Raw genomic sequence first — 25,773 nt, forward strand, 5'->3', positions numbered from 1 at the left:
ATACCAAAGACCTTGCAGAAAATGTCTTCGTACAAACATAAATCCAGCAGTAATAAAAGAAAGGACAGAAAAGAAAAAGAAGAGAGCAAAGCTGACTAAATTAGAGAGCTTTGGATTTTCCAGCATGACCAGTAGCCAGTGCCAGCCCGGCGACTCTGGGCCCGGGCCACTCCTCTTGTTTCTGAGATTGCATGTGACAGTGGCGTCAGCTGACAGATCATTTTCCAAGCTAAAAATGATGAAGACATACCTGAGGAGTTCCACAGGGCAGGAGAGGCTGAATGACGTAGCTGTTTTCTCCACGGAAAACTCAAGAACCAGGGAGTTGGACACTGGGGATGTTAGAGAGGATTTTACCCAGAGCAAGGCTTGCAAGATGCCCTTCCACTGAGCCAAATATTTTTCAGGGAACTTGGGGCATCTTATAATAATCTGACTGTGGCGGGTTGCTACGCCTCTTCCCTGTTTGATCACAGCTCTGCGCTAGGTCTGTGTTTTTCACATTACATGGCTGCTGTGTGATCAGAACACAGCTCTATGACACAGGAGGAGCCACTGGGCATGCTCACAATGGTACTATGAATTTGGATTCTCCACCTGCCCCCCTTAATGAACTTTAAATTCAACTGTATGTTCAGTTAAACTGAATATTAAATATACTCAACAAAAATATAAACGCAACACTTTTGGTTTTGCTCCCATTTTGTATGAGATGAACTCAAAGATCTAAAACTTTTTCCACATACACAATATCACCATTTCCCTCAAATATTGTTCACAAACCAGTCTAAATCTGTGATAGTGAGCACTTCTCCTTTGCTGAGTTAATCCATCCCACCTCACAGGTGTGCCATATCAAGATGCTGATTAGACACCATGATTAGTGCACAGGTGTGCCTTAGACTGCCCACAATAAAAGGCCACTCTGAAAGGTGCAGTTTTATCACACAGCACAATGCCACAGATGTCGCAAGATTTGAGGGAGCGTGCAATTGGCATGCTGACAGCAGGAATGTCAACCAGAGCTGTTGCTCGTGTATTGAATGTTCATTTCTCTACCATAAGCCGTCTCCAAAGGCGTTTCAGAGAATTTGGCAGTACATCCAACCAGCCTCACAACCGCAGACCACGTGTAACCACACCAGCCCAGGACCTCCACATCCAGCATGTTCACCTCCAAGATCGTCTGAGACCAGCCACTCAGACAGCTGCTGAAACAATCGGTTTGCATAACCAAAGAAATTCTGCACAAACTGTCAGAAACCGTCTCAAGGAAGCTCATCTGCATGCTCGTCGTCCTCATCGGGGTCTCGACCTGACTCCAGTTCGTCGTCGTAACCGACTTGAGTGGGCAAATGCTAACATTCGCTGGAGTTTGGCACGTTGGAGAGGTGTTCTCTTCACGGATGATGCGAAGGAGATGTGTTGCACTGCATGAGGCAAATGGTGGTCACACCAGATACTGACTGGTATCCCCCCCAATAAAACAAAGCTGCACCTTTCAGAGTGGCCTTTTATTGTGGGCAGTCTAAGGCACACCTGTGCACTAATCATGGTGTCTAATCAGCATCTTGGTATGGCACACCTGTGAGGTGGGATAGATTATCTCAGCAAAGGAGAAGTGCTCACTATCACAGATTTCGACTGGTTTGTGAACAATATTTGAGGGAAATGGTGATATTGTGTATGTGGAAAAAGTTTTAGATCTTTGAGTTCATCTCATACAAAATGGGAGCAAAACCAAAAGTGTTGCGTTTATATTTTTGTTGAGTATATATATATATATATATATATATACACACACACACACACACACACACACACACACATACAGAGAGAGATCAGGTAACAGTGAGTCCATGAACACACCATCCCACACACAAACTGACCACTGGGGTGCTCTTTGCTGCCCACACCGGTCAATGAAATCGCTCCGCTCCAAAACAGAAAATCTGCATTATGTTTTAATTTTAGCTTTTGTCACCTGGCATCAAAGTGACTGCACAGCCAAACTCACATTCAAGCAGAAATGATTTATTTCAAGATGTAGTAATGAAATAAAAACCAAAGCTGTCTGTAAAATTAAAATAAAAATACTGTATACCACACCCTATCTGCACAGAGTGCATCCGATTATTCATTCTGTGGATCACAATGTGTGACATCATTGTGATTTTTTTTTTTTATGAACATGATCAAAATTTTCCTGAATGGATAATATATTCTGCAATGCCACCATTACCACAGATTGCACATTATAGTGTGCCCCATTTGGGTATCCAATTGTTTTTTGAGCCACAGAAGAGAACAATCATCTGCCAGAAATTGGCAATGGGAGATCTGCTTAAGGCATGTCATTTTATGCAAAGATGACTTGGGAATTGTATAAAACCAATGTGTTACTGCTAAATTTCAGCACATTTTCAGCATTGCTTTTCAAAGAAACAATGAATCACATATGCTTTTCATCTGGAAAGATCCAGGTGCACATTCAGTAAGAGCTGTAAAAACCTAATTCATGAGCCATTTACAAACCAAACAGTGAACACAGGCGCTGCACAGCTGACCTGTTCCACTTTTGGTTACACATAAAAACAGCAGAAAAAATACTGTGAACATGACAGGAAGCTGAAACAGCTTTGCCCCCCCCCCCGCCCCCCCCCAGTGTTTCTGGAGAGTGACAGCTGTCCATACATTTAACAGTGGAGAGGGCAAAGGTTAAGAGCTTTGTTATCAGACTGTGGCTGAGTGAAGGATGAGGTGGTATCAAGAAGGGAATGCACAGTTTAGCATGCACACATGCCTGTGTGTGACTTGTCCAGCAGAGAGGACAAAATGTTTATGAATCATATCAGCAAGCTTGTATAGACTGAATGCACTTAAGAAAGTACCCCTGCCAGACATTTCATGGTTTCACAGCCCAACCCCAACACTCCTACCACTTTCAGACAGGTCCATCCTTCTTGTAGTGTCGGGGTCATCTTCCAGCGACCTGTTATCAATGGCCCAGCTTAGGCTTCCAGATGGAATTAATCTTTCACGAGTTTACATTTGCTTAAATTGCTGCGTGGTACTTTAAGCTTCCTGCTAGAGCTGATTTGCGTCTGCTTTTTGCGTTTTGATTTTCCATTTGTAATCCGTGTGTGAGGGAGCACTTAGCTGCAGTCCCCAGCTTCAAGTCACAGGTGGCACAGCCTCTCCTCCTCTTCCTGCACCAGACCCCTGAATTGTACAGAAACAGAAAAAAGCAACCTCAGAGATTGCAGACCAGGCACATTTGTGTGAACCAGATTAAGATCAATCATTTAATGTGGATATTTTACTCCCTCAGCTAGGTAGACCATTTCAAAAATATCAGCATGTGCTTATATAAACACTAAAGTCAGTGCAGAGCTTGTACATGCACTTGCTGACATCTGATTGGTAGAAACTTGAGTGAAGAGCTCAGAATGTGCAATTAAAATCAAACAACCACATTTGTTTTCTTCATACAATTAAGTTTTGATTATTTTTTTTTTTTTTAATTAAGCGCAAACATCTTAGTATTTGAGCTGAGAACCAACCTGACCAGAAGTGTCAATAATCTATACATGGGAAGTAATGAATAAGAAGAAAAACTTTTGTGCTGGAATGATGTCATGGTCACAGTGCTCAGACTACAGATGGTAACAAGATGTGGGGTGAAATCAAGTCAGCCACAACAGTGTTGTAAATCATTAGCTCTGACATGCAGGGTAATAAAATGTGATTAAAACTGAAAGTTATTTTGTCGTTAAAGTAAAGTTACGTGATTGTTTTAAAATGTGGGAGAGCATGACAGCAACATGAGCAATGCCCATGCTGAGCTGCTCAATGTGTACCACACTGGACTGTGCCAGGCTGTATCAACACATGTTGGTACAGTTCTGATCCTGTGTGCCTTTTTAATGACTGGCCTTCATCCACCAGCTCTGTCACTACTTGGATAATGAGTTCACAGTTACTTGAAGGAAATATATTTGTACTGGACACTCTTGACCCCCCAGTTCACCCAGCTGTGAATGAGTATCAGCTGGGGATGTCATCTGTAATGGGCTGGTGTCCCATCCTGCAAGGATCGAAGACTCATCTGCTTCATATATCTGCAGATAAGCACTGCCCCTCAAAGCCTGTACAGAACTTACTTCTATTCTTTTCATACAACAAACTGCTGTTTATGGCATATTGTACAATTACGAGGTGGCATGTACCCTGTAAAATGCAGTGACTGAGTGGGTACTTGGGTGTAAGAGTGGGTAGGTAGGTGGGAGGGCTGGTTAGTTGATAGGTAGGTAACACAATAACTCAAAACCAATAAATACAATCAAGTAACACCAAATTAATATGGCATATGAAGAGGACAACCACATTCAAGTCATGTTCACTTTAAGGCACCAGCTCAATTAAAAATGTAACTTTATATGTTTTAGACATGTCCATCACCTGCTGAATGCTTAGTGGACACTGGATTGATGATGAATTAGGGGCAGGTGGGGTTGTCATTGAGAGACTCAGTGTTTCTACACAGAAATATACTAAATTGGAGAAGTAAATCATTACCTTTGTATTGCTTCACAGCTGTCCAAACCCATACAAACCAGGAGAAAGTGTTATGATGGAATTTAGTTGTGAATAATAAAGACAGTGTGGCCTAGCCCAGCTGAGTACACAGTGAATGGGATCAGTGAGAGAGAGAGAGAGTGTGTGTTCTCCACAGAAATTTAAAAACTCAGTGAAATAAACAATTATATTCTGATTGTTTAACAGTATTTACGTTCTAAAATTCAAATATACATTGGGATGCAGGTAGAGTTTTGTATGAATGTAGCCAAATCAGACACTTCTTTTTTTCTAGCCATCTCTCTCAACATGTGGAAATTTGAAATCAGCACATTTGTCAGTTCATGTCATTACTATAATACAGATCTTGTGGCCATCAAGGCCACGGTGGTTTGTGTAGAAAAAGGAAACTAACACGTTTAATAGGCTTAAGAGGTGTTTCCATTTCCTACACGCTTGTGATTGGATGCTGACTTTTCAGGTCAAAGTCAAATTGAAAGTGAAATATTAGTGCAAATTACTTGAGCATGTGAAATTTGCAGCTGTGTCCTCATTGTGGAGACAGCACCCTGACATCGGTGTGCGAGTAAGTCTGTGTGAACGTGAGGCATAATTGTAAAGCGCTTTCAGCTTGTGATGCAGATGGAAAAGAGCTATATAAATACAGTCCAAATGCAGTCCAGAAGCAAAAATCAGCACCCTAATTGATCAAGCCGAAAATTCTGCTAGGTGTTCACACAGCGAAGCAAGATCTTATATCCAGTGAGGAACTTGTTGCTGTGTCATGTAGCAGCATGAACAGATGGCAGTGAAGTGCAGAAAGAATTACAGCGCAATATGGTTGACATTAGCATTGAACAACAGCACTGAGATGCTTTCACAGGCGATAAGCCGCCCGGTAATGGCTGCTTGGGGTCATTAAGGTCTCTTCTGCAGACAGGCGGCCGTGGCGCAGAATGAGTAAACAAGAACCGTTTTCATCTCTTATTCATGCTTTTAATCACGGACGACGAAACATCCAGCCAGCAACGAGTGGGAAAGAAAACATGTTGGCGACGACTGTGTGCCTTGCTTTAAATGTCTTTGGGACAGTCGGTTGGGTAACAGGAAGGTATTAAAAGTGTGGCAAATTAGAAAATGTGTGTGGAGATGTGAGCTGACATTAACAGGCCGCCGTGGAAAAGAGCTGGCGGCGACCCAGGGCGCTGTTCTGACAGACTGAAGCCCTCTTTACCCATTCTAATGAGATATTGTGTGTTCCTGCCTCTTTCTGAGGCCTGCAGCATGGCCTCCTGGGGAGGGCAGAAGGTGGAAGGGCCGCAAGAGTCGCAGGAGGAAGTCCGTGTCAGGGAGGGCTGAGATAGCTGACGTGCGTCACTCTCCATCCCACAATGGCAGATAGTTGAGCAGTGGAAGGAGGGAGTAACATAAAACATCTTCAAGGTCACATACAGGAAAAGCTGCTTCGTATTCAGAAGCAGTTTCCTCTGACCCCAAATGGACTCTAAAGTCAGCCCTTTGTTTGCACAAATATCTCATTACGAAAGCAGCGGATGTCAAAGTGACATCACGAAGGCGGACAACAAAGGAAAATATTTTCTGACACACAGGACCTTATGGAATTATTCACTGTGCTTTTAAGCATGTTTTGGGAGAACTGTCACTCAAAACGGTGACGTATGAAGGCGACGGGCGCCGCACTCTCGCCTGTGACCATGTGTCTTATATAACCAATGTCCAAATAGAACATCAAGTTCATTCAGATCTAATGAAAGCAGTGATTGATTATAAACTACATTCTTTTACTTTACGGTTAATTTTCTTTGGCAGTTAAAAATAATGTGACACTTCAGTGCCGCGGAAAAAGACCATTTTCATTTGACCGTCAAGAGTAAAGATGAAAATCTATAAAATATATTAGGTGAGACTGGGAGCCTGGAGGTTCTACTTTCAATCAGAGCCCACAGTAGGTGACTTCATGATCTAAACACTGCTAATCAGAGACAAGAATCTAATCATTGAAATCACTATGTACAGTGTTTTTGTTGGAAGCAAATGTCTCATACGCTCAAGTGTGCCCATCACTACCCCTCAGGTCAGCACAGGTTTGGGAACACACCCTGGTAGTGCAAAAAAAAACAAAAACATCTGGGTTGTGGATGGCAATAACCCAGACAGATAATTGGTCCAGGCCGACTTCTCAAAAGAAACCATTTATCTGCCACAGCTAGGTGAAATGTGGATGTCTGCCGAGTCTTTTCCAACCACTGGGGTCCTCAGTACTGAGGCACCTGTGTGCTAGAACACCAGAGAAATGCACCATATGGCCAAAAAAAATCATGTAAGTGAGTAACTGCTCTTTTGACACAAAGTCTTTCCATCAGTACCCAATGATCCTCCAAAAAGACCTAGGACCAAAGACATCCAGTCTCCACCTCAGGTCACTGGTTAGCATTCAAGTCTCTCAATCACACAGTAAGACTAAAAGCACCACGACACTAAAGACATGGAAATTCCTTCTCCTGCAAAGATATTGACATCATCAGACACCTCTGTCCAGTGGCCTCCAGACTCCATAAATTCTTCCCAGGCATCTCCCAGTCTCAAAGGCTGAAGACACAGAAACATGACCATCACTGCTGCGATACTGTAAGTTTCTACAAGTTTGACACTTTCACCACATACAGATTGGACCCTGATGGCCGAGTCCAAGAAGACACTGCAAAACTAAACCAAGACAATAGCTTGATTATATAATAATCTCTACCAGAGGCCTGGGAGTTTGCAGGTCCTCTGTAACATCTTCGCTGTTGCTAGGACTACACAGAGACCTCAAATGATATTCCTGGAATCTGCTGGAGCCATTCTTCCAGTTCCAAGAACCAAAATGAGCTACATTAATGAACAGACTGACAACATGGAACATATGTAATTGCTTATCAAATTTTAAGCAGATTGTCTTACCTATAGGCAGCAATTTCTATGTCTCGGGCCATCTTCTCCCTGAGAAGTTCCTTGTAGTCTTCACACTGCTCCTTCATCTGCAGCTGGAGATCAACTTGCTGCTGCTTCATTTCACCTACTGTACACTGAGTAACACATCGACATAAAGGCACATATAAAAGTGGAACAGGACAAAAACTCTGCTCAGTACCACTGGATATTAACATTATACGGTAATTATCAGTCCACATACCTCCAAGTCTGAAACCTCTTCTGAGTATATGCTTTCCTTCATTGCCATTTCGTCCTCCAACTCTACATCACATTTTTCAAGGCTGGCAAGCTCTTTATGGAGCTCTGAAATCTGCAGAAACACATTTAAATTCATTCTTTATGGGTACAAAATTTTAAACTGAGCAACTACCAATTTTTTTAACACAAGATCACTCCCGCTGCCACTGTGAGCACAGCTGATCCTCTCAGATCTCTGAAGTGAAGCAGACTGGGTCTTGATTAGTGCTGAAGAGGGAGACTACTTGGGAAGAGAAGAAGCTGTGAACATTGTTCCTCGAGGGGAACTGGAGGTGTGTCAGGAGAAGGGCATCCAACATAAAACTTGTGCCCAGTCCCAATGCAGATGTGTACCGTATCCGCTGTGGGGAACCTCAGCAATCAGGGGCACTCAAAAAAAAAAAACAGCAAAACATTTAAACCAAACATCGCTTTCAACCATTGTTGGCATTACTGACAAGTGACCTTTTCCATCACTTTATAAATAATATATGTAATTTCTTCTTGCTTAATTCGCCAGAGAAGATCAGAGATCCACTGTGAAGCTACGGTGACAGTCTATTTTATGCAAATACTGAGCAAAAGACACGATGACTGCCAAACTGAGTGAACAGTTAGTGTAACATCAGCTGGTTGTTTGCTCAAACAAAATAATCCAAGATTGTGGAATATGACCCAAAATAGCTGTTTCCATATAAATCAAATACATTTCTCATATATTTTGTAACATTTGGCCAGAAATGAACACTTCTAAATCTAAAAACGTTGTTTTTGTAACCAGATAACACCTCTGAAGTGATTAACCAGACATCTTACAGAGAAGAAAGCGTGCACACTCCTTTGAATACCCATCAAGCGACAAAACCAACTGCGTGTCGCTGGCACTTGTAGCTAATGTGAGCACAGCTTAAGGACGTATCTGCATTCTGACTTGGTTCAAGTTTTACATCAGATGCTCTTCCTGAGTGATAAATCTGCGCCCTCTATAACGCTCATTTATGTGCCTGTTGTCAAAATAGGGCCCTTGCAGGCTACACTGATACTGATACTTCTATGTCGCATGACAGCCAACAACTGAAAATTTATACAGATATTCAAGTTAAAGATACATCTGAGGAATGGTGATATAAATTAAAACACAATGTTGTTAAGGCTGTTCTGTCTCAGGTGTCTGAATGCTCTTCTCATCACCTGAGCAGGTCCTGACCGACACAGACAAACCAGGCTTTCACCACACACGGCAACACGAGCATCATATTCCTTGTGTCTGCGTTACGCCACGCTGCCGTGAGTAATTACACCAATCACACAAGTTCAACAATCAGCTGTCACAGCCAGATGGAGATCCGGGCAGTCGTGCTCATCTTTCAGCAAGATTACGAGAGCAGAGGAAGACCCACTTACTACTCAGGCGTGCTGATGATGACTTCTCGACCTGATGGGAGACTCACAGGCTCTCCAAATCAGCCCCGTGTTATAAGTGAGGTCTTGCTGGCTGTGTGAGCGCGCACAGACCCATTAGTGGCGATTCTATTATATACATTTCTGCGTCAGGGTTGATTTCACTGCAATCTGTTTGTTTGACCATGTTGTGGCTCAGTGAGAAACCAGACCTGAGGCATCCATCACGGCCAATGAAGAAGAGGGAGAGAGCAAGCGACCATGAGAGAGAGGAAACAGAGCAGATCAGGCCATGCTGTCCGTCCGTCAGGCCGAACTGTGCAAAACTGGGGCTTGTGTGCTGCATATAATAGAAAAAAATAGATGCTGTGAGCGTATTTCCTGCAGTCACAGAGGGCGCTGTTTATTTAAAGAGCTGGCCGTACAGCTGCAGTAATGAGAACCAAACTGCCACGGCCGCTACAGATGTGGCTAGACGTCAGCTGCGGTCTGGCTGCTGATGGATCGGGAAGAGAATTGTGAGGAGTTTTAACAGTTACCAGGAGTCAGCAGGTGATTTCACCAAAATCATAGTTTTCTGTTCTACCACTTTCTCCGTGCTCCTTCCGTTTCATTAACCTGTTCCATTGGCGCTTTTCCATTATGTTTGTTGGATGGATGAGAGAGATCTGATGTAGTTTTATTTGCTTTCTTCCACTTGGAGCGGAAGCTTCCAGACAGTGGGTGAAGTTTTACGACCTTTATGACACTGAAGGCACTGTGAAAGACGGTACTTAATAACCCGGGCTAATAAATCCTGTCTGAGCTGAAGCTGGTCTTTTCACATCTCCTGCCAAATGTGTCCGCAGAGTAAACACTCCGGTCAGCAGGATCTACCACACTGTTGCTCCACTGTCACTCAGCTGCTTCTCCGCTCCCTCCCACTGCTGTAGGAAACCATCCATTTTCAGTATTACCTCTGATTTAATAGATCGTAACTGACTCTGAGCCAGTTGTGGGATGTAGGACTTTTCTCTTTTGTTGTAGGGAATTGTAGAGCTGGAAGATCTGGATCAGTGGTAGGAATAACAATGTCTACCAGAAAGGCCACTCCATAGGCGTCACCCCGACTCCAGAAAGGGAAAAGGGGGTGCAGGTTTCTTTGTAACCACAAACTCCACCACACTGTAATTTTTTTTTTACCAATGGTTACTTAAAAACAAATTGTGGTAACAAAGTGACACATAATATAATTTAATAGATTTTAAGTTCTACAATTTTGATTAAAAAGTATTGAATACATTACTCAAACTTAAACAAAACAAAAAAAAAAAATTAAGTACATGTCAATAAAAGCAACAGTTGAAATGTGTTGGATTTAGTAACAGCACACCAAATGATGAGTTAGTTCGCCCCAAAAAATATTTAGTAAATCCTAGTCAATTTCACAAGGAATTGATTGGGCATAGGATTTACAACAGATGCCCTTTCTGACACAACTCAACATTACATGGAGAAATGTGGCGGGGGCGGGGCTTGAACTAGGAACTTTCTGCACTGAAACCAAGCTCACTAACCACTTGTCCACCACCCCCGCCTGACTCATATTCTAGCACATTGTTGCTTAATTAAATACGTTTAACTTAAGTAAACTGCAGTTTATTTAAGTTCGGTCAGGATATTGGGTATGTCAACAAACTGACATTAAATATTATTGAATAGATTTAAAGTCCTGTGATACAAATTAAAACTTAAAGAAATATGTTAGGCAGAGATAAATAAGAACAACAGTGTAAATGCTTTCCTTGTGAAATTGACTAGGATTTACTAAATATTTTTTGCCAATATAACTCATCATTTGGTGTGCTGTTACTAAATCCAAAACATTTCAACTGCTGCTTTTATTAACATGTACTTAATTTTTTTGTTTAAGTTTAGTTAATGTATTCAAAATTGTAGAACGTAAAATCTATTCAATTATATTACGTGTCACTTTGTTACCACAGTTTTTTTAAGTAACCATTTGTCAAACTTTTTACACTGTAGGTGATTTAATCGATGAACTCGTCCTGTCTGCTGTTAATCAGAGAAATCACCTGGTGAAGTTGGTGGTTACAAAGAAACCTGCACCCTCTTTGCCCTTTCTGGAGTCAGGCTGACACCTATGCCACTCACTCATTCACTCACTCACTCACTCACCAGCAGCTTCATTTCATCGATGTCCTTCACTTCTGACAATTCTTTGTACGCTGGCCCTACAGATCCGCCCACTTCCACTCGTTTTCCATCTGCACTGCGAACAATAGGAGTTGAGGATGCACCACACTCGTTCTGCAAAGAAGAAAGATAAAGTATTTGTCTAAGTATGTAGTTTTAAAAAATACGATCAGAATTTGCAATATGCAGCTCAGCCATCATGCACGGTGACATTTTGTTTCCTGAACTCTGGGTTAAACAGAACCAGGCGGAGCAGAAATGCGCAATATGAGGATGCACAGGTGTGTGGAAGTCAGCCAGCGAGTAATCACCATTACGGTTCAATCCCAATAGCAATCTTTTCAACGTCGACACAATTGCAGCTCATAATGGAGGCCAGGCACCGAGAGGACGGCGTCCAGCTGGCAAAGGAACACACCGGGTGGTGATACGGAAAGATAGAATCGTTTAGGATCGAGTAACATGAGGCTCAGAGAAACACACCTGTGCGTTTATACAGACGCACAAATGAAAATAATAATAAATAATACACGCAAAATGGAGCAATGGAGGCACATGAACGCTCTCCACAGAAGCATTTCAGAGGAGCCTGGGAAGGCGGCCAGCAGTCTGATTGCATCCCTGACCTCTGAACTGGACACACATCCTCGCCCCACAGGAGGGTCAGACCCACAGGAGCTTCAGTCTGACCCCACAGCAGCACTTCTGCACTTGCAGTGCATGCACACGCACACACAGGTAGACAAAGGCGCTCTGTTCTGATCCCTAACAGCACCTATGATTCTCAGTTTCTCCCCTGGTGGTGTGTGTGAAGGAGGAAAAGAAAACACACCCGGAGTATCACTGCATGATTTGTGAAAGTGGAGATTTACATCTGGACTTGACCCGGCCGCTTCAGAGGGAATGAAGGTGGTGAAAATAGGACGGGCCAACTGCTCAGTAAGAGGACGAGGATGGGAGCTGCTTTCTGGACCATGTGCTCGCACACACAGACGCGCACGCATATCTCAAGTGGGCATTAGTGCTGCAACTCTCAAATAACACAAAATAGAAAAAAGATGCACAATATGCTGTCGAGAATTTGGCACCAAAAAAAAAAAAAAAAAAGACTTCTACTAATGACATTTTTATGTTTTCGGATGTAACATTATTGTACCTGGAGGCGCTGGGCCAGCTGGTGGTAGTACTCCTTTATATCCAATGCTCGCGTGATGGCAGGGCTGCCTAATTTAATCACTGCCGCCGCTCCTGTCACTCCTTTAGCTGGCTCCAGCAGAGTTTCGACTGCCTGCTCACCAACACACAGTACAAACATCTCTTAACATGAGGGCTTTCAACTTCCAACTCTGTGACCCTTAAGTAAGAAATAAAAGAAGGGACACTCAGAGTGAAAAATGTGCCTTTCAGGTTTGACACAAAGCCATGCAAATTAATTGTGATTCAGTGACTACCTTTAGATGGACAGCAATAATGCAAATATTGACCTTATTCTAAAAAAAATAAATAAAAAAAATAAGACCATATTTAGATTATGGTGTTCACACGAGTTGTTGAAATGACTGAGTTGTTTACATGTTACAGTGCACAGTCTGACTGACTCAGACACAATACATCCCAAGTGTCCCATGTGTTGCAAAATGTTAGTAAAACTCCAACACAAGGCCGTAGTCTGATTAAGCTGTTTACATCTACAATGCACCCAAATAATCATCTCTTAATTAGATTATTGCCACTCTGATTATGACCTTGGTTGGGTTAAGATAAGCAGAAAATGCTGTTTGCACGGCTGCGTCTTGTTCAGTATATGGTTGTAATCAGATTAAGATCAGGATATTACCATATATGTAAACGTAGCTTTTGATACTGTAATATGTGGTTCTCAGAGGTCGTTGAAATTAGTGCACGTTCCATGAAGTTACAATAACATGCTTAATGGACAAGGAAAACAAATCAAAAAAGATAATTTTCTCTTTGAATGAACCAAGGAGTAAAAGGTTTCCATTATCACCCATTGTCAAAGGTCATGTGACCAATTTGGTGTTTCGTCGTTTCCCATACTGCCTCCAGCGGCCGCCTACACTTCCCAAAATGCACCGTGGTGCCAGCAGAGTTCTGTTGTCTCACAGCACATGTAAACAATGGCAAAGCGAGAATCTGATTCAGCAAGTTCATGAGCGATTATGATGATGACACGTTCTCTCAAATTGAGAGGGTTATCTAGAGGAGGTATAGCACCTGTGATAAACTTCATGTTGTCTTGTTGTCCATGCTCATGAGGTGTGTTTCCATTGTGCCCTAAACCGGAACTCTGTGGAAACAATCTCTCGCGTGAGTCACGGACCGCCAGACGGCATGAGATTTTACAACTGCGAAACACCGAATAGAAACATAATATATGATGACATCATATTAGTGTATAATCAGGGGTGCACATAACTGGTACTCACCGTGCTTGTATGTGCACAAAAAAATCATTGATGCACAGCAGAGGGAAACACTTTACGTACAATCTGTCATTGCTTTCCTCTTGTGTTTTCTGCTGCGCATAATTTAGTATTAGCATGCCCAAGCACCATGAGTACCAGTAATGTGCATTCAAATGTGCATCCCAAATTCAAATCCTTTTGACGTTGGCTGACCCTCAAGCATTCCACCAAGTTTGATCCAAATTGGATCAAATCCAAGAATTTTGTTCAAGGGTGATTCTTTAACTACGGGCACTACTGACCTTGTAAATGTAATTTCCACCACACCATTGCCTTACAATATAAAGCACCTTGGGGCAACTGTTTGTTGTGATTTGGCGCTATATACATGTGCTCTGATGTCACTGTTTATCTCCATAGAAACTACCCAAACAATCTTTCATACAAACTGTTTAAAGGGACATTACAGTGTTGTGGTGGAAATTACGGCAATAGTGTGGGACAACTACATTTTGTTTAAAAAAATCACAACAGTTGTATGACATTGAATACCCCAATTATGTTTTGATTATTTTACTGATATTTTATTCAGAGATATTTTAAAACATTAGAAAAAAACGTTTCTTTACCATTCATTTTTATCATTGAAGATCAAAAGTCTGGGTGTGGGACAAGCACAAAATGGCAATATTTGCATATAATGATGCTGAAAAAAGGTGAAAAAGTCATCATAGACTACTAGAACAAATTTCTTAACACACTTTCATTGTAAAGATAACTATAAAAGTGTGAAATTTCCCCTTTTTTCTGTTTTTCATACAATATGATCAAAGGACATAATAAGTGCCCGTAGTCTAAGAATCACCCTCAAACATGGACAAGCTAAGATGAGTATCACCTGTCAGGGAGTGTCCTCTACAATATTTTGGCAAAGTGGTGTATTTCTATGGATGTGATACAGCATGTAGGTGCCTTAGTGTTGAGGACCACAGTAACTGGAAAATAACAGGGGGATGCCCACATTTCACCAGGCTGTGGCACATGTAGATGGTTACCCTCAAGAGGTAAAATTGACTGGATTTCTGCCTGGGTGGTTGCCATCCATGACCCAAGACAGTGGTTTGTTAGGGGGAGGCAGTGGGCAGTCCCCAGACTTGACAGACAAGTCCATAAAACCAAACATAATACCCCTACAAGCGCTACCACACGAGTGTAAAAAGAAAATACCCATTACAAAAAAAATGTAACTGTTACAGAGCTGCAGTCTTTTCATTTTTCCACCACCTAAATAATGGCATAGCCACTGACTTAGCAGGGAAATACGAGTTACCTGTAAATGTTGATAGTGGCAACAGTTACTAAAACAAAGGGAATGTCTGTTTTCATTTGCAATTCAGACGCATTTTGTGGACTGCACATTATTGAGCATATCCCCCCCCCAAAAAAGAAAGAAAAACGCAGTGTGATAGAGTTGTCACCGCTTTGGCGGCCTCTTGATCGGATACTGAGGCGTGTCTGTCATCTCCTGATGAGGTGGAGAACAGGATGTGTGCACACAAGCAATATACTCAGTCACGCTTGTTAGATATACCAGTGAACATGACCATACATGCAGCTTTCTTACTGGACTACATTTCATGTGGAACTCGCCAGGAAATGCACTTTTGTGCAGCCTCTATCACTACAAGGCTGTTTTTGGCTGCACCTTCTCAGCAAGGTGCCCGAGGTTGTCACAGCTGTGTTTGTCACCACAGTTATGGGCATTTCTCAAACACCCCTGTGTGGACTAAGTGCAACATTTTAGAAGCAACATTTTAGAAACTATAAATTCTTTGCATTTTGTTGCATCTCCCCCATGCACTCTCACCGTCCTGTGCCGGGCCTCCATGCCAGCCAGCTGCTCCTCGTAGATAGCCACTTGCTCCCTGAGCGCCAAACACTCTGCTGTCACAGCATCCACTTCCTGCACAGTGAAGGAGAAAATGAAGTTAACAGAGTCCACGCTCAAGGTAAAAATAGGTTCAACTTAATTTGTGGAGGTGTCTGAGAGGAGTGCTGAACTAGCGGATGAGGTGCAGCTTAGAAATTTAAACACACCACGCATGTTTGAAAAAAATGGAAAAGTAACTGCTACCTAAAACACCCCTTACAAGGCCCATCCTCCTGGTTTCATTAACAGCAAGTACATACCGCAATGCAGAGGTAGATCCAAGGAGAAGCAGATTAGCTATAACATACAGTAAAAACTTGTCCAATGATCCATCCGCCAGCAGGAGTTCTTAGTGCTTCCTTCTCTTTTTGAAGAACCAGATTAATGGGAGTTGAATGCAAACTTTGTGAATGTAGCCTTTATATTTGAACACACACAGAGGGGGTTTGGTGGCAAAGCTGTGGAGGCTTGCTGGGAGGGTGACAGAGACTTGATGGACGGTAGTAGAAAAGTCCATCTAGTCCTCCTGCTGCCTTTGAGAATGCCAACTAGCAGCTAGAAATATGGTACAACTTTTGTTCTCTGTACCTTGAAAGAACCACACTGACCAGTCTGATGTTTGAGCCAATAAATACAGTCCAATTACAGATATAGTAGTGTTCAGAATAATAGTAGTGCTATGTGACTAAAAAGATTAATCCAGGTTTTGAGTATATTTCTTATTGTTACATGGGAAACAAGGTACCAGTAGATTCAGTAGATTCTCACAAATCCAACAAGACCAAGCATTCATGATATGCACACTGTTAAGGCTATGAAATTGGGCTATTAGTAAAAAAAAAAGTAGAAAAGGGGGTGTTCACAATAACAGTAGTGTGGCATTCAGTCAGTGAGTTTGTCAATTTTGTGGAACAAACAGGAGTGAATCAGGTGTCCCCTATTTAAGGATGAAGCCAGCACCTGTTGAACAGGCTTTTCTCTCTGAAAGCCTGAGGAAAATGGGACGTTCAAGACATTGTTCAGAAGAACAGCGTAGTTTGATTAAAAAGTGGATTGGAGAGGGGAAAACATATACACAGATGCAAAAAATTATAGGCTGTTCACCTACAATGATCTCCAATGCATTAAAATGGACAAAAAAAAAAAAAAAACAGACGCATGGAAGAAAATGGAAAACAACCATCAAAATGGATAGAAGAATAACCAGAATGGCAAAGGCTCACCACTGATCAGCTCCAGGATGAACAAAGACAGTCTGGAGTTACCTGTAAGTGCTGTGACAGTTAGAAGACGCCTGTGTGAAGCTAATTTATTTGCAAGAATCCCCCGCAAAGTCCCTCTGTAAAATAAAAGACATGTGCAGAAGAGGTTACAATTTGCCAAAGAACACATCAACTGGCCTAAAGAGAAATGGAGGAATATTTTGTGGACTGATGAGAATAAAATTGTACTTTTTGGGTCCAAGGGCTGCAGACAGTTTGTGAGACAACCCCCAAACTCTGAATTCAAGCCACAGTTCACAGTGAAGACAGTGAAGCATGGTGGTGCAAGCATCATGATATGGGCATGTTTCTCCTACTATGGTGTTGGGCCTATATATCGCATACCAGGTATCATGGATCAGTTTGGATATGTCAAAATACTTGAAGAGGTCATGTTGCCTTATGCTGAAGAGGACATGCCCTTGAAATGGGTGTTTCAACAAGACAATGACCCCAAGCACACTAGTAAATGAGCAAAATCTTGGTTCCAAACCAACAAAATTAATGCCTCGCAGATGTGAAGAAATCATGAAAAACTGTGGTTATACAACTAAATACTAGTTTAGTGATTCACAGGATTGCTAAAAAAGCAGTTTGAAAATAATAGTTTTGAGTTTGTAACGTCAACAGCGGATGCTACTATTATTGTGAACACCCCTAGTCCGTGGGCTAGGGTGGGTTACTCCCCCCCCAGGACTCATCGCCATTGGTGTTTTTTGATGCTCTAGGGTATATAAAAGAAGACTAAATGCGTTAACAGTGAAACTTTTGGGATGCAACCACCCTTCTGATAGAAATTCTAGAGTAACCCTCAAGAGATTACCCAAAAATGCAAAAATGTGTGTTTTTTTTAAACCTAACATTGTAGCTTCCTCATACCTTTATTGTTAACAGCAGGAAAAAAATGTTGATTTGCCTCTATGTGGACACCTTTTGGATGTACCAAACAACAAACTAAATTTAAAAATCTCATCTACTTAAGACACAGTAGCTGTTTTACAAAATACTGTCTATTCATTAACTTATAGTTGCAGTTTTGACAAAAATATAACCCAAAGGTTTTTTGGCAGCTACTTGTACCTACAATTTGGGATTTTATTGACTTTAGCTCTTGAGTACAGTGTCTTGGGAACAATTTAAGCCATCAATGACTTTCCTGTGATGTATTTTGACACATTTACAGCCAATATGCAGACCACACCCCCATTCTGGTTTTTACAGTAAACTATTATCATATCACAAATAAGCCTATTTAGGTGAATTCTGGTATAAACCTTTTATTACTGCTGTTCTGATCACTTTATAAATGACAAAACCATTCAAATGAAAAGCATTTATCAACAAATTAAATATGGCTGCCATGTAAATACAGATTATTTATTATATTGACAATAGCTTTTAATAGACAGTGGTTCTGTGTATGCAATATCAGATGTTTTACATCCTGACAATAGAGCATTGTGTTTGCATCTCTTACTCTAAACACTATGCTGCCCACAATTAAAGTGAATACAGCTGCATAAAAGGTTACTGAACAAAATGCTATGGTAACTATAAAAAATAGAACATAATTATTATACAGTAGTTACACATATGAATAAAAGCATGACTTGGGCAAAACTACATTAATCATAAAGATCTTCAAAGTCATCATATGCCTCTTCTTGTGCCTGGTCAATATCTTCAACAGAGTCACTAGTGTTGTCATCAATATAAATGTCAACAAGACTTTTTAGCAGTATTTCCTCATCAGTCCACAGAGGCTCACTTCCTCCCTGCCAAAGTAGCCTGTGGCAGCATGTAAAGAGGGTAAACTACCAAGATGGCATTTGGAAAAAGTCATACATTTCATTGCCTGAATTACAAACCCCTTCTGAAGCAAACGGCTGAGAGATGAAAGATGGGCAGTTGGAGCCTCTATCAGTCCACAGAGGCTTCAAATGCCCATCTTTCATCGAGTAGATGAGATTTAAATTTAGTTTGTTGTTTTGTACATCCAAAAGGTGTCCACATAGAGGCAAATCAACATTTTTTTTCCTGCTGTTAACAATAAAGGTATGAGGAAGCTACAATGTTAGGTTTAAAAAACACACACTTTTTTGCATTTTTGGGTAATCTCTTGAGGGTTACTCTAGAATTTCTATCAGAAGGGTGGTTGCATCCCAAAATTTTCACTGTTAACGTCTTTAGTCTTCTTTTATATACCCTAGAGCATCAAAAAACACCAATGGCGATGAGTCCTGGGGGGGTGCACGGTAACCCACCCTAGCCCACGGACTACCCCTTTTCTACTTTTTTTTACTAATAGCCCAATTTCATAGCCTTAAGAGTGTGCATATCATGAATGCTTGGTCTTGTTGGATTTGTGAGATTCTACTGAATCTACTGGTACCTTGTTTCCCATGTAACAATAAGAAATATACTCAAAACCTGGATTAATCTTTTTAGTCATATAGCACTACTATTATTCTGAACACTACTGTACATAGTATCTGTAACTGGACATAGAGCTGTGCTCCTTTCTGTGCCCTTGACTAAAGATGTGTCTCAACATCAGGAGTTGGTCCCCGGCTGCCAGACTGAAGCTGTTCACTACTCACTACAATTTTTCATATATCATTATGGCATTTTTACAGAGGATTCATATCCTGATAGCCAAGAACAGATTCAGTTTTTAAGGTCATAGGTCAAAGTCAAAGTCAAGAAAAATCTTGGAAAATGGTCAAAAGTGAGGCGCAGACTAGCACTCACTGTTGCCTGACAAAGTTTGATCTGGATCTGATCCGTTGGCGCAGACCGAACGGTCCCCCCTAAAAATCGGTCCGCCCTGCCTTCACTGCCCATGCGTCATCAGCCGCGGTTCACGGATTATCACCTCGTTTCTGCTTCAAACTGCAATCCAGTCATCATCTATCTCAGCGACAGACATCTGAAGCTTTTATACAACAATCATTTCCACATAAATTCAGCATTATTTCATCATAAAAGACAGAGGAAGTGATCAGAACGCCACAGCTACATAAGCTGCTAGCTGTTGTGTTCACTGGGCGTCTGTCATTTCAAAGCGTCACGGAATAGCACCTCGTTTCTGCTTAAAACTGACTTTAGAATGACAAGGTTTTACCTTGTCATCTCACGGTTAATAATCCCATTAATCCCTTTGATCACTTTGGGTGAATGGGGGATCAGACTCCCCATTATTGTAATTTGAATTATGCTTCATGCCAGTTTCATCAATCCCTCTCTGCCATTACGTATGTGGAGAGAACTATAGGTTTGTGGGTTGAGCTGTGCAATACAAGCACTACACTTCCTGGTTCTTGCATTCCCGCTTTACCCATTTCCCACAAATCCTTTTCGGTCTGCAGCTGCTTCCAATTCAACCCTACAAAACAGCCTGCGAGACCATTTCAACATTACATCTAATGTGACATCTATAAGGCTGAAATTAAAGTCCCCCTGATATCTGGCTTGACCGGGATGAGATGGGATGTGGCATGTGTTCGGGGTGGGTACGGAAAACTTAGTGTTTCAGGTTTCAGTGGGACAATCACCCAGACTGCATGACTGCTGGTGATTAACACCAGCAGCTGTGAGGAGTTTCACTTCTTTAACCAGGAGGATGATGGGAAAGGTGGCAGGGAGGTGTTTGACAACACCGCCATCTAGTGCTGAATTTGTGTCAGCACAATGAGTGGCTTGAATTATTAAAAAGCTGTTATGAAATAGCACTGTTGTCATCGTAACAGATTGGTAAGTAAGTTGTAGAATCGCAAAAATCAATCATTATTACAATTCAGTCATTTGTAGTGTTGCGTGAAAAGTGCACCACAAAGTAAAAGCAAATCATATGCATCATTATTTTATTACTACCTTCACAGGAAAGCCTATGTTTTCACTATAATTTGTTTGTTCATCAGTAAAACATCTCAAAAAGACATGAATCAGTTTCAGTGAAAATGTGGTTGAGAGGTAGACACTGGACCAGGGCAGAGCTGATTCTATTTTGATGTGGATTAAGATCAAGGCCTCCTATCAATGATCAAAGGCAAGTTACTAAAAAAAAAAAATAGTAGAATCTAAAAGACCAAAGACAAGGTAGCAGGTAGTAACTAACTTTACCAAGTAATTGAGCAAAGGTAATGCAGGAATTTTTAATGAGTGTCTCATAGCAGCTAAGGGACTAGAGTAACAGTAAATGATTAAATGTAAGGAGTGTGTTCATTCAACTTTTGACATAATTCACCATAATCAAGGGCTCCTCGGTCTGCTCTCTGATCTGTTAACATGCCCAGATGTGCAGAGCTGCAGACAGTGTCCCATGTCCCGCATGTGCTAGCATGACGAGGCGCACAATGTGTATTCTATGCAGACAAAGATCTTTGTTCCCAGGTATACAAATAAAGCCTCCTGTCTTGGCTCTCTTACATATATGTGCTAACAAGCCTAGACACGTACATTAAGGACTTCCCGTCAGTGACCCTGCAGGACCGCTGCGAGGGGCAGAACAATCTTCTATTTTCTGTTCTGTGCACATAAAGCTGTTTCCTAAAGTTGCAAATGTGCACTCTATGCATATGACATGCTGTCTTGCATACTGATGTGTGACTTCTGTGAATAAAGGCTTCTACGACGATATTGAATGAGGAACATGTAGAATTAATGATTGAAATAAACGACTTGCACTGCCAAAACGAGGAAATTGTGTTTCCTTCATCCAACACAAATTCTACAATGGTGGTATCAGAACTTCCACAGGATCTTACCCTATAAAGCCGTTTGCCTTATAACATCAGTTCTTACCACATGACATCAGAAAAGAAAACCTAATATTCTCATTTAAGGACATTGTAAAGGACACCTTGTTCTTTTTGTCTCAACATTCACGTATTCCACATTGTTATATCAAGATCAGAGAACAAATGTCAATGATAGTGTGCTCCAGGCTTATTTTACATGAAAGGGGGACTGTATTAAATTAAGCACATGGTCTCCCTGGGTGCCCTATTAGTTCTTAAAACTGTACGTTACATTTTGGTCTTTATTTTCAGCCTAGGCTGGCTTGTGTGAACGTATGCACTGAAGACAATTTACATTTTAAAATTGGTAGCATTGTTCACTGAGTGTTCACATAAATATTCCTTTTTTAAAAAAAAAAAAGATAAGGCATGCTTCTGGATAAATAAATGAATAAATTAAACATAAGAATAAAGCAAAACAAACAGCCCCCCCCCCCCCCCCAAAAAAAAATAAATAAATAAAACTTCAGAGAGATATATAGATAGATAAACTTTACTGATCTCACAGAGGAGAAATTCACAATATACTGGCTACAATAAAATGCTTGTGTTTTAATTACCATTAGCATGTGTATTGGTTATGTGTTTTTTTTTTCTTAAAGAATGTTTTTAATATAGATTCTTTCCAGGAAGGGCCAAAGTTTATTCAAGACCCCAGTGAAGATAAGGATCAAATAGAAGTTGATTTAAGATGTGTTGTGCATTAGGCCAATGTTGTAAACAGGTTTTTGTCCATTTTAATCCATCTGATTATGTCAGAAACAGGCAAGACTTAATATTGGATATTAAAAGTCTCTTAATAATGCATTATTAGGTACTTTGTTTCCTCAGAACAGGTGTGAAAAGGTGCTCGTACCTCAGCAACTTCCTCTCTTTCCTGCTGGAATAGGATCCTGTGCTGCACAGCCACCTCATACTTGTGCTTCAGACCTTCCAGCTCTTTCTGCAGTTTCTCTGTGTCATGTAGAATCTCATCCTACAGTGTAGTAAGATTAGTCATCAGGGATGTGTAATCTCTAAATAGCTTGGACATATGAGTTCAGTGGAACTGTGTTAGATGAAACTTGAAGTACTCAAGTCCCACAAATAGGTGAGAAGGCACACCCAGTTGTACCCACCCTCTCCACGTACAGCCTGTTCACTGCCGCATCCAGACTGCAGGCAGGCACAGCGACCGCAGCGACAACTGTGGATGTCGCTTGTTGTTGCTCCAGCTTCTCTTCTAGCGTCACAATCTGACGTTCTAGAGACTCGTTCTCCTGCTCAAAACAACGTGCCTAAGGGCCACATGGATACGTTAAATCAAGTCAGAACTGAGGCGCACTCATCAGCCACTTTATTAGAGCCACCAGTACTGGGTTTGACCCACTGGTGCATTCAGAACTGCCTTAATTATTTAGGGCATAGATTCAACAAGGTGCGAGAAAGAATCCTTACATATTTTGGTTCAGATTGGTGTCACACCATTACCCCAACCAGCACCAAGAGCCTGAGTTATTGATACCAGACAGGATGGGTTGGGATGGGACTTCTTATTCACCCTCGGGTGAATAAGTCTGCGGGTCACAGAGCTTTGAGTCTGGTCTGCTTGAGGTTTCTTCCTCAGTGGGAGTTTTTCCTTACCACTGTTGCTCTGGGGGTTGGTAAGGTTAGACCTTACCTGTGTGAAGCGCCTTGAGGCAACTCTGTTGTGATTTGGCGCTATATAAACGAAAATAAATTGAAATTGAATTGAAAAAATGGGTCCCAACAATTTGACAAATTGTCAACTTCACATTCTGCCCATGCCATCTCGATGTTACAGCATACGTAGCAACTCGTCAGACCAGGCAATGTTTTTCCATCTACCATTGCTCAATTTTTGGTGAGCAAACAATCGATTGCCCGTTGTAGCCTGTTTTCTGTTCTTCACTGATAGGAGTGGCACCCATTAGTCAACAGGTGCATATGGAAAACATGCAGATTTGGTGACCCCTACTGGCGCCCGTATGATGTGTTGTGCATCCAGAGATGATCTTCTCCATACAATGGTTGCAATGAGTGGTTATTTGAATTACTTGGCACTACTCTGTCAGGTAAAACCAGTCTGGCCATTCAGTCTGCCAACACCTTTTCACACAGAAAACAGTCGTTCAGTTTGTTTGTTTGTTTTTTGGAGTGGGGGGGGGGGGATTCTCTGTTAACCTCAAGTTGGTTGGTTGCGATAATCTCAGTAGATCAGCAGTTTCTGAACCACTACAGTTTTAAATCAATTATTCCACATTCTGATGTTTGAATTGGTTGAACTTCTACCCTCTTGATCCCCCACATGCCTGAATGCACTGGGTTTCTGCCATGTGATTGGTAGATTAGATCATTTACAGTTGAACAGGAAAATCAATCAGTAGTAAGTCCCTTTAGCTGCTCCCTTGATTTCACTCAGGGTCACCAGTGATTTTTTTTTTTTTTTAAACAGCATTTTTGAAACACCCCTCCACATGCAACTCCATATTCCATGGAGAACTGTGGCAGGGGTTTGAACCAGGAACCCTCTGCACTGAGGCCAAGCGCAACCACTTGGCCACCATCCCTGCTACAACTATCAATCAATATACCCATCTATAGACAATATATCCATCCATCCATTTTCTATACCCGCTTAGTCCATGTAAGGGTCACAGGGGGGCCAGAGCCTATCCTAGCAGTCATAGATAATATATCCACTACACTATTTTTAAACAAAAAACACATGACATAGAAGTAAAACAAAGTGCATTAATGTCATCAGAAGTGGCATTAGTCTGTTCTTACCAGCTCAATAAGCCTAACCAGACGGTCATTGAGGCCAGCGATGATTTTCCGATCTTGGACAAACTGGTTCAGACCCTCCTTGTTGAGTGCCTTGGCAGCTGCAAAATCTAAAATGTTGCAATCACACCGATTGATTGATGCACCCCTAAAAAAAAAAAAAAAAAAAAAAAAAAGGGGGGGGGGGGGTAAAAACTGGTCCGAACTCACAATACTTTGAGAAATTTTCATCCCGTGTGGTATTTGAGACATAAATTTACATCATATATGAAAACAGCACTCAAAAGATGCCACATTCAGTTGTAACTACATTATGGGAGCTTACTTGGTGCACAAGGGGCAACTGAGAAGTTCTTAATCTTCTGCATTCTGAGAAGCCAACATTTCTCTCAACATTGTACCCAGTAAGTCAAACCTTCACACAGTCTTGAGAAATACTGGTTTGTCAGAATGCATGGAGAACCATGTCCTACTTTCTCTGGGTCAGGTTCAAAGTTTCTCAACTGCCCTCATACGTTTGCCCTCACATCATTGTAAATCAACATTGTATATCAATCAATCCCACAAAATTAGGTAAAACAAAAACTCAGAAATGGTAATAAAACCTGTTGGAGGTTCTTGTGCATTCAGGTCAGAGATACATAAAACCTTTTGGACTTTTCCTTGACAACAACTAGACGTCTTGTTGGTCTACCAAGGCACTTTGCCACTTGTCCAAATCACGTTTTCAGTTTGACTTGTGAAATGTCTTGCAGGCAAAGAATTACAGTTCCTGTAAATGTGTTGAGAATCGTAAAAAATAATGTAATACTAGCAATCTCAGTCACCAACTAACCTGGCAGAACCACGATACTGCACTGCACACGGTACACTGGACCATCTGCTTCGGTTCCAGTTATCCTCAAACTGCCTGCGGTATGAAGACACTCTGAGCATGGCCATGGCTTTGGATGGGTTCAAACTGAGACAGATCACCAGACAAATGAACGCAAATGGTCTGTAGAGGAAATTTTATACTCACTCTACAAGAATTTCACAGTTGGATGAAACATTTCTCACGGGCCATGAACTAGACTAACTATAGCATGAACGTCAGTAAGATATTGGCAGATATACGAAAAGTGCATCCCACCAAATCAAAACATTGAACAACTGCTTAC

At 41.5% G+C, this 25,773-nt stretch overlaps 1 protein-coding gene across 1 annotated transcript; it reads right to left on the bottom strand.

Moving 5' to 3' along the window:
- Nucleotides 1–2,648: 2,648 nt before the first annotated feature.
- On the bottom strand, nucleotides 2,649–25,749 carry vimr2 (vimentin-related 2). Its single transcript, XM_034181761.1, has 10 exons — nucleotides 25,449–25,749; nucleotides 24,617–24,761; nucleotides 22,945–23,103; nucleotides 22,683–22,802; nucleotides 15,703–15,798; nucleotides 12,566–12,697; nucleotides 11,392–11,523; nucleotides 7,775–7,885; nucleotides 7,543–7,667; nucleotides 2,649–3,222 (listed from the first exon to the last, which is right to left on the bottom strand). Exons 1-10 carry the CDS (start codon nucleotides 25,553–25,555, stop codon nucleotides 3,180–3,182), a joined length of 1,170 nt encoding a protein of 389 aa, XP_034037652.1. The 5' UTR covers nucleotides 25,556–25,749; the 3' UTR covers nucleotides 2,649–3,179.
- Nucleotides 25,750–25,773: the final 24 nt, after the last annotated feature.

The sequence above is a fragment of the Thalassophryne amazonica genome, chromosome 11 (genome assembly GCF_902500255.1).
Source record: "Thalassophryne amazonica chromosome 11, fThaAma1.1, whole genome shotgun sequence".
NCBI classification, from domain to species: Eukaryota; Metazoa; Chordata; class Actinopteri; order Batrachoidiformes; family Batrachoididae; genus Thalassophryne; species Thalassophryne amazonica.